Consider the following 14,050-nt stretch of genomic DNA (forward strand, 5'->3'; position numbering starts at 1 on the left):
TCGTCCGTCAGACACCATAGAGGACTGCACAGTAGGTAAACTTAGATAAGCAAAAGGAAATTAATATATCAGAGTAGATAAGGTCAGCATAGGTAGTGAGGATTGGCTGAGAGAGAACCAGACTGTTTGACAAAGATAAGCTCATATAAGAAAAGGCAGACCTGTAAACACTGCTATCTTCGGACCAGGAGATGTGGACTAGACAGAAGAGTGCAAAATGGCCCAGCTTGCCCTCTGTCTCCTGAACATTCTCTGGATGATGGCTGGGACCAGAACCCAGAGCTCATGCTGTGAGTTTGGTGTTTGTTCTTAGTTCAGGGATGCAGTTCTCCTGGAGAGAGGCAAAGAGAGAACTCACTCCCCTAACCCCACTCTGTGGGGGTATCTGCTGATACAAATGAGCTTGAAATAGCCATAAGAGTTCCAGCAAGTCGGTCAGGATGCATATGTGTTCACCTTTCCTGACTTCAAGTACAAGTTCTCTGGCAGTAGAATCCATGGATTTTTTTTTAACTAAGAAAGACTGAATTATGATTGCAGGAGTGATAGTTGCTGGGAAAAAAAAAAACAGGTGTTTGGTGACTTCTGACACTAGGTAACACAATCAGGGGGAGGTTTGGGTACTCTATATTTTTAATATTCTTTATGAAAGAATTGGGAGTTAAAAGCCAATGCAAAAACGAACAAAAGCCCACAATGATTTCTAATAAACTATAGAATTCATGTGACATGATTATGAGTTAGTAAGAGAGTAAGTTAAAAAAATAACTTTCTTAAAGCTAGGGGTGATCTGAAAGGGTGGAAAGGCTAACTGGCCTCAAAAGAAAAAAATCTCCATATTTTGTGCATTTCCCTTCAATCCTTTGATTTCCGAAGTTAATAAAGTCTCCTGTTCCTAGGCATAAAAGACAAGAGAATCATGTTTTGAAGGAGAGGGAATTTGGGTTGGGGGGTTAGTACGTGTCCTTTTCTTCTCAGCCATCTCCTCAGACCAGCAGCCCTGGATTAACAGCCTGCAAGCACACATGGAGAAGTCTGTGACTCTGTCATCCTTTCCAAACCCCAGTGTGCTGATTGCCATGAACCTGGTTGGACCACATGACCTGGAGGCCCAGAAGCAGCTGACTTACGAGCTCATGGCCAGTGATGCTGCAGGTGAGACGTCGGAGCCCCCCACCCTGCTCCCTGCAGCTTCCACACACTGGCCATCCCTATCCCTTGGCTCCAATCTGGGGCATCTCTCCAACTCCCATTCTGCCTCAGATTGTACCCCATCACCTTGCCCTGCATACCCCTGTGTGAAGGAAGTCAGAGCATCGATGGAGGAGGCCAGGGAAGTAGAACAAATGCCAACCTAGACATAAAGTAAGGAGGGGATTCCCATTCCAGATCTGCCACTTACTAACTCTGTGGCCTTGAACACGTCATTAGATGCAGCCCAAGTTCTTCTCACCCTCTGATCATAATCATAACAAAAATAATAATAACAGTAACAATAAAGTATTCTGCCTGCTTCTCAGGAGTTGCCCTAAGACTTAAGTTTAGGTTACTTTGCAACTTCAAGTGATCACAATTCATTTTTGCATGGGTGTTTTTGTTACACATCTAATCAGCCATCAGGGATTCTTTTCTTGGGTTTCATTAGGGACTCATCAAGTCACACAGAAGACATTCGACTCAATATTCTCTTACCTATTTTTCCATCTCTCTTGGGAAAGGACAAATGCAAGGACTGTGTAAATATACTAAAGAGAATGATCTGGATTAGAAACAGACTGTCTTTGTGTCACTGTGCGGTTGGTTCTCCTCTCTGCAGATCTAACCACTGGGCAGCTCGCCCTCAACATTATGGCTCTCACCTCCTCCTGCCGGGATCCTGGGAGTAAAATATCCGTTCTACAGAAACAAATGGAAAACTGGTCACCTCCAAGTAAGACTTCATGGTGAGGGGGCAAGGGTGAGGCCCAGAGTCCTGTCTTCTAAACCGAGATGGAGGTGAGGAAAATATACACTGTCAGCTCTGCTCTGACGATCCTACCGACATGGTCAAATTCTTGGCCAAAATAAACTAGAAAAACCAAGGCATCCAAACGCACAAAGCATCCCAGCCACCATCCGTCTGGAGACATTGTCTCTCTTTTACTCAAGTGGCTGAATGACAGCCCTATTCTGAGAAATACTCAAGTTGCCCTTTGCTGATATCTTTCTTTGGGGACATGTTTTTTAGTAATTAAATTGTTTTGGCTTCTTCACAAATGATGAATGTGAGCCTAATGGAGGTTCTTAATCCCTTTCTGAGAACCCTACTCTGACTCAGCCTTCTATGGACCCAGTCTGGCCATCTTGGCACTGTGCCAGAAAAACCCAGAGACAACCTTACCAACAGCCTTGCGCTTTGCCAAGATCCTGTTGGCCAGTTCCTCTTCCTTGAATGTGGGTGAGTAGATGACAACCCTCAGACACTGTCCTGAGCTGGGCACATCAGAAGGTCAGAGGGCAAAGAGGTGAAGCTGCAAGGGGAGGGAGGGAGGAAGACTTCCGGGGAAAGAAGGGAGACTTCCAGTGGAGGAAGAGCTGATGTAGCACATGCAGATGGGGGGCACTGAACAAATGTTTGTTGGACATGTTAATTAAGGAACAAATGAAAGAAAAGAAGACACATGCTAATCCTAGGCAATAGTAGACAATAGTTGATCCTAGACAACAGTTAATATGAGGACAATACTAGAAAGGTCTGGCAGCTATAATATCTCCAATGGGAACAATATTCATGTTACTGAAAGCTGAAGTTGTTCTCAAAGTAAATGTTGCTATCTTTTCTCAGCCCTACCCTGTACCCTCTCCTTCATTGCTACTAAAATTTCCATCCTCTGCTTTTCTCAATATCTCCCACTGAACAGTACTCTCTGACCCCTAATCCCAACATCCTGGGATGTTTAGGAACGCTTCTTTCACTCTGCAAGCATGTAATAAATCTACCTTTAAGATCTGGCCCAGCTACTTACTGGGTTGTGTGACCTTGGGGCACAGTTACTTTATTGCTTCTCGACCTTCATTCTCTTACCTGTTAAATGAAGGTCCTATTCACAGGGAGGGTCCTAAGAACTGAATGAAATTGTGTCACAAGAACATCATTAGCACTTGATACATTTCACTGCATTGACTGTTGTGGTGGTGGTTCTATTCCTTTGTGATTCTCAGACACAGAAGCAGTGGCGACCTTGGCCTTGACCTGCATGTACAACAAGATCCCCATAGGCTCTGATGCAAGTTACAGACAACTCTTTAGCCAGGTGCTAAAGACTGTTGTGGAGAATATCAGCAGGAAGATCAAAGATAATGGCATCATTGGAGACATCTACAGTACTGGCCTTGCCATTCAGGTAAACACATCCTGGGTACCCTTGATTGAGTCCAGGCATCTGCTCCTATGTCCTGAAACATGCACCTAATGTGACTTGAGATCAATGCCTGGAGTGCTTTGCCTTAGTTCCTCTACTAATTAACTGCAAGTCGCGGTCATTCTTTCTTGGCTCATAGATAAAGTATGAAAACTAATCTATTTCAATTCATTTTCTTTCCTTGGAAGAAAAATAGAAAAAAGTAATAAATCCAGGAGGCGTACGGGTCTGTTGATTAATAATGATCAAGTTACTATTGAAAACTTGATGTGTAAAAACTAATGTTAACACAGGTGCTCAGGAAATATTGAATTTTCTGCTTCAATCTTGCCAGCCCAGGTTTATTGTTCTCAGCCCTCTATCTTGATCCAAAACACAATCAGTCTATATTTAAAATGATTAATGAGAACAATCTACTGTTGACTCAACCTCACAAAAACTCTTAGTCTGTAGCAGAGCCAGGTCCACACGTTAGCCAAGGCCAGCCCTGTGCTTCCAGGCTCAGATTTGATAACATGCAGCTTGGCAGCTCGAAATCCAATATCCTCCCCTGCCCAGGTGAATGGGGTGGCATCCTCCATGAAAGGTAGGTGTATCTATGTGGGGAAAGAGAATCAGCTATAACTATAAACTTAGAAACCATACTCCTCTAAGCCAAACAAAAAGTTATTCCAACCCTGACAGGCTACAGAAAGCCCAGGGTATCATTTGGTGTATGACAAGATACATGTGGTTCTCATACATTTGTGGTGGCCCATGGCCTGTCTTCCTTATAGTATTAATTTTGTCTGGCCCATAAATTATGTTATAAATAATTGGTAGAAAAAAGATTCCCCATCCCTGCCTCCATATGGAAAAGTTTATCTCAATAAATCTTGTAGGATTAAGAAAAATATTGCACCATAAGTTTCCCAATTAAGAAAGCCTAGGAAAGAGAGAGTTCTGGGCTGGGAAGGTGACTCAGTGGTAGAGCGCTTGCCTTGCATGCCTGAGGCCCTGGGTTCGATTCCTCAGCACCACATAAGCAAAAAGAAAAAAGCCGGAGGTGGTGCTGTGGCTCAAGTGGTAGAGCGTTAGCCTTGAGCTGAAGAGCTGAGGGACAGCGCCCAGGCCCAGAGTTCAGGCCCCACGACCGGACCCAAAAAAAAAATGCTGCAAAGAGAGAGTTCTAGTGTTTGGATGCCATCCCTAAGCTAATAAACATAGGTATATACAGAGATAGACAGACAGACAGACAGATAGGTAGATAGACAGACAGACTATAAGAAGAAAAAAGTAAACTGTCATTGGTGTCATCCACATTAAAATTTAGAGCATAAGCCAGGCATCAGTGGTTCATGTCTGTAATCCTAGCTGATCATACAAAAAGCATTGCTTCCAGGGCTTGGGTCTAGAAAGCTCTGTGAAGAACCTAACAAACTGGGTGCGAAGGGGTTTGGGGGGAAGAAGAAGGGAGTAGTGAATGGTGACTCACTAAACCTTGGTACAGTTTCATACCAGTTACAGAGTTGTTTACCTAATTTGGCTTGTGGCTACTATTGAGGATTTTCCTCACCTGCTAGGAAAGTTATACCTAAGAAAGTTATTCCTAAGAATTAAAGCTCTCCCTGTCAAAGGGTAGGAGTTCATGTATATTGGGATACCAGAGACCTTGTGGATTTCTGGTCAGATAAGGTAGATAACCTCTCCTAACTCTCCTTATTACCATATCTAAGATTTATTCAGGCATTCCAAAATCTGAATCCACCAGGTGTTAATCTATCATCTTTGTCTAATTTCAAAATTGGCACTTGGATCAAAGAACTCTGGATCTATAACAACTTGGTTTTGAATCCCAGATCTGCCACTATCTTAGATAAATAAAGATTTTTCTCTGAATTTTATTTTCCCACAATAACAAGATTGCAAACAGGTAAAAAGACAAAAACAAAGAAATCACAGGTGTGATGACTGCTCCAAAGGTAGGCAGGAATTACCTTCTGTAGTTTAGCCATCATATATAAAGCTCCCCAATATTAGGTCACTTTCTGGATGTATTAATCCAGCTGTGTTTTGCAAGGAATGGAAGCCAAAGTCATTTTCATATGATAGAAAGAAAAAGAAAGAAAGAAGATGAGGGGAATTTACTATTTCACATATACTTGGGAAGTCTACAGCTAGATCAGGTAGTCTTAAGAATGACCAAAATAAAGAAATCAAGTCATGATCCCAGGGACTGACCCCTTTTCACTATTTAGCCCTTTCCCCTCATTTTTCCCCCTGCAAACATAGCTTTTTCAAAGTGGTGGAGGAAGATGGAAACTTCAGCAGGAAAAGAAATCCTTCTCTCCCAATGTCTTTACTTGTTGGATGGACTGATGGGTAACTATCTCCACCAATCAAATGTTCTCAGTGCTTCACTGAGACCAGCCCATCCAAGACCAGGACTCCACCCCCATGGCCAAGATTTGGGAGCCTCTGATTTGTTTGGCAACCTGTGGGAGAAATCTACCAAGGGATGCCCAAGGGGACACCTATCAGAGGCCAGTTAGTGCATGTGTACGGGGTCAGCTTGTTTTCATCTGTGCAGCAGCCAGAATAGCGTTCCCTGATCTTCTTCAGTGAACAGCCACCTGTTCTATGACAAACTCTATGTGACAGAGAGAGTGCTAAGAGGTGGACACATAAAAAGGAAAAGAAACATCATTCCAAACTTGGTGGCAATCAGTTTGGCATTCTGAATGCTCACACAGATTAGTCTAGCCCTCACAAAGGCCAATCCTCAGCTATCACCAATCTCTCTCCCCATCCATCCCAGGCCCTCTCTGTGACACCTGAGCAACCTACCAAGAAATGGGACTGTAGGAAGACAATGGATACAGTACTGGAAGAGATTAAGCAAGGGAAATTTGACAACCCAATGTCCATTGCCCAGATCCTGCCTTCCTTGAAAGGGAAGACATACCTAGATGTGCCCCAAGTGATTTGTGTCCCTGGTAAGCATGTGCTTTTTTATTTTTATTAATTTTTTTTTGTTGGTCATGGGGCTTGAACCCAGGGCTTGGGCGCTATCCCTCAGCTCTTCATCTCAAGGCGAGCACTCTACTGCTTGAGCCACAGCGCCACTTCCGGTTTCCTAGTGCTTTTTTGGAGATAAGAGTCTCACTGACTTTCCTGCTCAGGCTGGCTTTGAACCATGATCCTCAGATCTCAGCCTTCTGAGTAGCTAGGATTACAGGCATGAGCCACAGGCGCCCGGCACATGTGTTTTTTAATAACTGCCTTTTCTTCTGTCATAAAGATACCATGAATATATATATCAATGATCAATGGCATATAGGCTTGTGGTGTCCATTTCTCTCAAATGTGGCTAGTACACAGAGCCAAACCCTCCATCCCCTTGTCTTCTTCATTCATCATACATTTGTTGAAAACCTACTGTGGGCAAAACATTTATGAGACATTAGGCAAAGGGGAAGGCTCGTGTTCTCAACAACAAAAGAGTTTCATTCATTCATTTGACAAACATACCACCAAACATCATGCTGCCCTCTATCTAGAGTCAGGAGATAGGTATAGAGACACATACAAACAATACTTCAAATGTTGTAGCACATAGTGAGTCAAATTTTAAATGATACACATTACAAAAGCCAAAAGAAACAATGACTTTGTTGAATGGCAGCTCCTTTGTACAACTAATGAAAGATAAGAAAAAAATACTAAAATTCAAATTTAAAAAGCAATGGCTAATTATTAATTTTGTGGGAGAAAGCTAAGGAAACTGTTAACATTTCTGCCAAGCCTCAAGGACTTGATTATGAAAGACTGGTTCTCACAGAACACTAAATGGGTGGGGCAGAAATCTAGCCTGCTACTTTTTAATATCTTCCACGCAACCATAAATATACTTTGGAATTATTTAAACTTCAGACATCGCAGAAATGTACATGCTCCTTCAAAACTAGTCTTTGCATTGGATGGGTCCAACTCTTCTTTCTAATCAAATACTAACCTAATGTTTTATTTCTCTTACATTGCACTAACCCACAAAATAGTAAGGGATTATGATCCCCTTGTATAGTTCAATGTAGAATCCACAGAAATCAAAGTCAAGCAACTGATCCTGATTATATCAAGCTCAACCCCACTTGCCTAACTCCCTAAGCTACTACTTGCCTGTGAGTCCCTACGTTTAAGAGTCTTCACCAGGGTTGTGGTGTGTCAAAGCACTTGGTTACAATGGTCTGAAAGTCACTACTCACTGTAATGTTTTCTAGGATAAGTAGCTGATAGCAGTGACTTTGAACATATAGACAGATTAGGCCACTTTTTTTTCCTCTTCACAGATAATGAGGTTCAACCAACTCTCCCCAACCATCCTAACCCAGTCCCCACTGCAACATCTAACATCACTGTCACCTACACTATCAACAACCAGCTAAGGGGTGTAGAGCTGCTCTTCAATGTGACCACAGAGGTCAGTGTGAAGGGTGGATCCACACTACTTGTTGTCCTCGAAGAAGCACAACGTAAGAACCCCATTTTCAAGTAAGTGCTGCAGGTGATGTTTGCCATTCTCCCTTAACACAAATTCTTTCTCTCTTTCTACCTTCCCTGTGTCTGTCTCTCTCCCTCCAAAGAAGCTATTCTTTTTCTTGAATAACTTCCTCCCTCCTCCTCCTCCTCCTCCTCCTCCTCCTCCTCCTCCTCCTCCTCCTCCTCCTCCTCCTCTTCTTCTTCCTCATCTTCTTCCTTCTTCCTTCTTCCTCTTCCTTCTTTCTTCTTTCTGCCTTCTTCATTTGCTTACTTTTCTTCCTTCTGATATCTTAACATATTTTTATCCAATAGCCCCCTTGAGGGACCTACAACCTAGTGGACAGAAAATGCAGCTGTGTAAAACCACACAAGTCAATACATGATGGAGTTTTAATAGGAGCATTTCAAGGGAGTGATAGTTCGTTGTGGATGCAGACAGCAAAAGAAAGATCTGTGTCTCTGGGCTCCAAAGAACAGGTACTATTTAGGAAGATATGTGAATGGGGTCATTCTAGGAAGAAGAAATGGCTATGACAAGCCAGCAAGAGCAAACAGGGAATTTGCAGCCACCGAGTTTGCTAGCCTTACTAGAGGACAGAGTAGAGACCTGAAGGAATCAAGTGATGTCTGGAAGTTGACATCCCATGCCGAGACAAACCTCCCCATAGCAGAGAAGCACTGCAAGTGCTTGACGCAGACTGTTACAAGGATTGTGATCAAAGGAAGCAGGGAGAAAATGGAGGCCGTGCTGGCAGTGATAAAGCTGAGACTTAATGAGGAATTGATGGAGGATGACCAGAGTTAGAGATCAACGGAAATTAGCATCAAACCACCAAAAGCAAGTCAATGCAAAGGATTTCTTTCTGGGGCTGGGGTGGGGGGATGGGGGGAAGGAAGGGAAGAGATTTAATTCTTTGAACTTACTTAATTGTGGTTGTTCAAAAGAGATACACTATAAAGCTTTTGGAGAACATCCTTGGAAAAATAGTCAAAGCAATCAAGAGAGTGTAATCTGAACACCCATGTGAAGAAGCCATACAGGATGGGCCAGGCACCAAGAAAACCATCAGACCCTGCTAATGAGTCATATTTTAACAGACAGAACACTTAGACCTCATGAACTTAAGGAGATAGGCCTACTATGATTGATAGAAATACTTTCTCATACATAGGTGGAGGTAACTCACCATTTTAAGGTCTTCACCAAACCAAGCAGAAATAAACATTTCCAGACAGATTTTCATGGGCTCCAGGGCACATATGCACAAAATTTTCTTGCTACCAAAATTAACAGACACCTCTGAAATATATGGATTTTAAAATATACATAGAAAAGCCTATATTTTCACTCAGGTGAGAATACACGCTTTGTAATTATTTTTTAAATCTCTCTTTTTTAAAAAAAGCTGGAAGTAGAGTTGTGGCTCAAGTGGAAGAGCACTAGCATTGAGCAAAAAGAGCTCTGGGATAGGGCACAGGCGCTGAGTTCAGGCCCCAAGACATTCTCTCTCTCTCTCTCTCTCTCTCTCTCTCTCTCTCTCTCTCTCTCTCTCTCTCTCTCTCTCTCTCTCTCTCTCTCTCCCTCCCTCCCTCCCTCCCTCCCTTCCTCTTTCTCCCTCCCTCCCTCTCTTTCCCTCTCTTTCTCTCTCCCTCTCTCTCTCCCTCCCTCTCTCTCTCTCCCTTTTTTTCTCTCTCTCTCACACACACATTCATTTTTCATATCATTTAACTCCAGGTGATAAAATTCCATATATATTTCTCCTTTGCATTTTCTCTTTAGGTGATAACACTTTTCCTGATCTTTAAGGCATTTAGAATGTCCCCATTCATCATACCTCCTTGTTGTGTGACCTAAACTGAGGTACTAACCAATTATGACTTTATTCTCAGGTTTGAAACCACAATGACATCTTGGGGCCCCATTGTGTCCTCTATAAATAATATTGCTGAAAATGTTAATCACAGGACATATTGGCAGTTCCTTAGCAACGAAACACCTTTGAATGAAGGTAAGAGAAGAAGAGGGGTGGGCATTTTTTCAGAGTCTGAAAGACATTCAACCCTGAGCCACATTCCCAGCCCAAAGGACTTGTAAAGGATTTTTTTTTGGTTGGTCGTGGGGCTTGCACTCTGGGTCTGGGCAGTGCCACTGAGCATTTCAGCTCAAGGCTAGTGCTCTACCAATTCAGCCACAGCATCACTTCCCTGTGAGACCCTTATCTCCAATTAACCATCAGAAAACTGGAAGTGGTGCTGTGTCTGAACAACAAAAAAGAAAAAAATATTCCTGGGAATTTAAATTAGGTTTATATTCATGTCTCCTGATTACCCTCCTTTTCTAAGAAGGAAGAATGGTAAAGGGAAAGGTCTCTGAGATGCAAAGATTTGAACTTGAAATTGTCATGCCTTTTGTTGTCTGAGCTGCTTGAAAGATACTGAAGATTCTAATCACTTATGTTTCCTGTCCTGATAAACAAGATCCTCAACTCATTGCTTTCATTTCTTAGACTCCCTTGAATTCTCTCAGTTTGGCTTTTTTCAAAAAATAACACCTACCCACCATTCCTGTCATTCCTTCTAACTTTGAAAATATTTCTTCAGAGAAAATATTACTAATAAAATTTTCTATGCAATGAGAAAGAAGCTAGAATATCTTTTCAAATGTATTAGTGAATGTAAAGCCTTCATGAAAGTTAAATGAATCCAGTTTCAAAAGAAGCGCCATGTACAGTCTCAAATAGCTGAAAGTACAATGAGCTCTATACAAAGTACAAAAAATTATTTCATATACAAAGAAAAATAGAAATAATGTGTGAACCCTATTTCTCTCAGGTTGCAAATTTATAAATATGAATATGATATATAATATATATATAATGGAATTCTACTCATCCATCAGAAAGAATGGTATTATCTATAAAGAAATGGAAAGACTTGGAAAATACTATATAGTAAGCAAAGTAAGCAGAGACAAAGAAACATAGGCTGCAGGGTTTCCCTCATTTGTGGTAACTTGATGGTGCCTATAAATCTACAAGCAAACACACCGAATGGCCAAAACAAATAAAGAAAACTGGGGCATGATAAATTATATAAGACCCAGGCGGGGGGGGGGGGGGGGGGAGGGAGGAGGGAGGAAATGGGAAGGGATGGGAAGGGGAAACAAAGGAGGAGGCTACAATGCTTGATAAGAAATGTACTCATTATCTTGCCCATGTAATTGTAACCCTTATGTTCACAATTTAAAAAAATTATATAAGACCCTAGTCATTAATATTCAGAGGTCAACGGAGGCTAAGCATAGGAGTAGTGGGCAAAGACAATATCTATGTGCAGATGACTGTATAAAATAATATTCTATGAAATGAATTCCAGATAAAGGAGACATCCTTCAGTTGCCATTGTTGCTGCTTTCATTCTCTTTTCCTTTTGTCTTGTTTGTTAATTTGTTTGTATTTGGGAGGGCAAGGAAGGGCACATAAAAAGTGGAACAAGGATGAACAAATGCAACAGTAATACTCACCAGACACAATAAAGAAAATGAACTGGATGTCTTATGGGTAGGGACAGGAGGGAAAAGATTGGGAGAGAGCAATGAATGGGGGAAAATAATTCCAAAAGAATTGTACCGATTGTACCTGATTCACATAACTGTAACCCCTCTGTGTATCAACTACACAAAAACAATTTTTAATTTTTTTTAAAAAAATTCTGGGGCTGGGAAGGTGGCTCAGTGGTAGAGCGCTTGCCTTGCATGCCTGAGGCCCTGGGTTCGACTCCTCAGCACCACATAAGCAAAAAGAAAAAAGCCAGAAGTAGCACTGTGGCTCAAGTGGTAGAGTGCTAGCCTGGAGCTGAAGAGCTGAGGGACAGCGCCCAGGCCCCACGACCGGACCCAAAAACAAAAAAATTCTGAACAGTTAAAAAAAGTTAATCATTCATATTATTCCCCAATTTCTCATATAGTAGCACAGTTCTATTTTCTCTTATGTCAATAGTTTTAAGTTTGAAAATCTGATTTGAATCTACAAAGAAGCTTCTATTTTTATTTTAATTTTATTGTAAAGGTGTTGCACAGAGGTAACATTTACATCAGTAAGGCAATGAGTATAGTTCTTGATGAACATTGTTTCCCCCTCTCTAATGTTTCTACCACTGTCCCTTCTCTGCCAGCTGTCCTACTGCCCCGGCAAGTTGTAAAGTTCATTTCCAACATAGTATCTTGTGAGCATTGCTGTTGCATTGGTTCACCTTAAAAAAAAAAAAAAAAAAAAAAAGAGTGCTCTCATTACTGAAGTCTTATGAATTGATCTGTTTGGTTAGAGGCTGACTACCATAAAGGGCGCATGCGCGCGCGCGCGCGCGCGCACGCACGCACGCACACACACACACACACACACACACACACACACACACACACACACACGTGTGACAAAATGGCATGGACAAAAGAGCTCCCTAAGAAAAACTCTCCACCCCATGTTTCTGCCAGATTAATTAACCTGTTCATCTCTCCCTAGGATGGATTAACTCCTAACAAATTTGATGAGTTGATCCTTTAGGGCACTGGGGTTCCAGGTACCATGCTCATTTCATCGTATTCTCTGCTTCTTTCCAGGGGTTGCATATTACATACCCTTTGACCTGGAGCACATCTTGGCAAATTTCACTGAGTACTGATGAGGTGGGTTCAGTTTCTCCTGAGCATTTCCCAGTGCACTGGAGAATTTTCACCTGATTTCAAATACATGACCCCCTATCCCCACACACACACACACAAAAAGAGGCTATGCACAGTGCTGCTTAACTCCTGGAGAAAGCCACAATGTAGAATAAATGATATGAAGACGCTCCCTGAGTCTTGACATCTGTTACTCATGAAATAAAGTTTACAGCTTCTCAGTTCAATGACCACCATCATTATCATGTAAACCTAGGATGAGGGAAAAGGAGAGTTCCAGAGTTCTTGTTGGAGATCATTCTCATCTTCTCTAATTTATAAAATAAAATGATAAATATTTAAATCTACCATTTCTTCGGTCAAGTCCTCCTTTTCAAATCCCCTGATATGAACATATATGCAGACTTATATTCATGAAATGACTGAAATTACCCCAGATGTTAAATCTAGGGTAGTTCAAAGCTCTTTCATTTCTGGTATTTGTTTTTCTCTCCTCTTCCATTTCTAATATTTGTTCTGGATGAAATTGAGTTTAAAATATATGTTTACACTTAGGAGGTTGAAGCCAGGGATCTCAAATTCAAGGTCTGGGTAATATTGTGAGTTCAAAGCCAACCAGAGCTCTAAAGAGACTGTCTTAAAAATAGACATGAATTAGGAAGCTCAAAAGGCAAATATCCTCATGTGGAAGCTATGCGTGTGTGCCCGCGTGCATGCATGCACGCATGCGCACACACACACACACACACACACACACACACACACACACACACACACATGCCTATAATCCTTCCTACTAGATTCACTTCAAAATTTCCTATAACCCTAGTTTTCTACTCAGTTTTCATTTCAATTATCATTGTGATGATGACCTGGGTGTCTCCTGTCTCTGATCAATTCCTACCTCCAGGTCATTGAGCAATAGTAAGAGGAAGCCATCAACAAGAGGAAGGATTAAAACACCTGACTTGTTTAAATGTGGGCACAAAAGTACTGAAAATGCTCAACAAAAACTGAGAAAAGTATATGTCAGGGAGAAACCTAATTTTACCCCCTTTAGGTTTTTCTTGTTATTTTACAGTTTCGATTTATACCTTTCTCAAGGCCAGTCCCTTATGCCAGGACCATTTTTGCTTACCAATGTATCCCCACCAATCAGCTCAGCACATAAAAGTGTACATGAAATATATTATTGCTGTTCAGAAAGACAAACACGTTGAAAAAAAAACATTCTGCAGCCAAGCATTGCAATCCCACATGTGTGGAAATGCATGCATGGAAATGTCATTCTGAGCACTTCCCTGTGCGACTAACATATGCTGATAACATATGCTGATACCTCAAGCCAGTCACCTGTGACTCACACCTGTAATCCTAGCTACTCAGGAGGCTGAGATCTGAGGATCATGGTTTGAGGCCAGTCTGCACAGGAAAGTCTGTGAGACTCTTA

At 41.7% G+C, this 14,050-nt stretch overlaps 1 protein-coding gene across 1 annotated transcript; it reads left to right on the forward strand.

The window, feature by feature from the left end:
* Positions 1-217: 217 nt before the first annotated feature.
* Cblif (cobalamin binding intrinsic factor) lies at positions 218-12,804 on the forward strand. The gene is made up of 9 exons (XM_070031811.1): positions 218-290; positions 979-1,155; positions 1,817-1,930; positions 2,300-2,437; positions 3,202-3,383; positions 6,199-6,376; positions 7,730-7,931; positions 9,810-9,928; positions 12,538-12,804. Exons 1-9 carry the CDS (start codon positions 218-220, stop codon positions 12,597-12,599), a joined length of 1,245 nt encoding a protein of 414 aa, XP_069887912.1. The 3' UTR covers positions 12,600-12,804.
* Positions 12,805-14,050: the final 1,246 nt, after the last annotated feature.

The sequence above is a fragment of the Dipodomys merriami genome, unplaced genomic scaffold (assembly GCF_024711535.1).
Source record: "Dipodomys merriami isolate MVZ:Mamm:240054 unplaced genomic scaffold, mDipMer1.0.p SCAF_21, whole genome shotgun sequence".
Classification (NCBI taxonomy): Eukaryota; Metazoa; Chordata; class Mammalia; order Rodentia; family Heteromyidae; genus Dipodomys; species Dipodomys merriami.

Bases quoted from the DNA above. Each gene is read 5' to 3' on its own strand.
- Cblif (XM_070031811.1), top strand. From the start codon at position 218: ATGGCCCAGCTTGCCCTCTGTCTCCTGAACATTCTCTGGATGATGGCT. The intron at 1,931-2,299 runs GTAAGACTTCAT...TCCCTTTCTGAG, and splicing joins GGAAAACTGGTCACCTCCAA to AACCCTACTCTGACTCAGCC. The intron at 7,932-9,809 runs GTAAGTGCTGCA...CTTTATTCTCAG, and splicing joins CGTAAGAACCCCATTTTCAA to GTTTGAAACCACAATGACAT.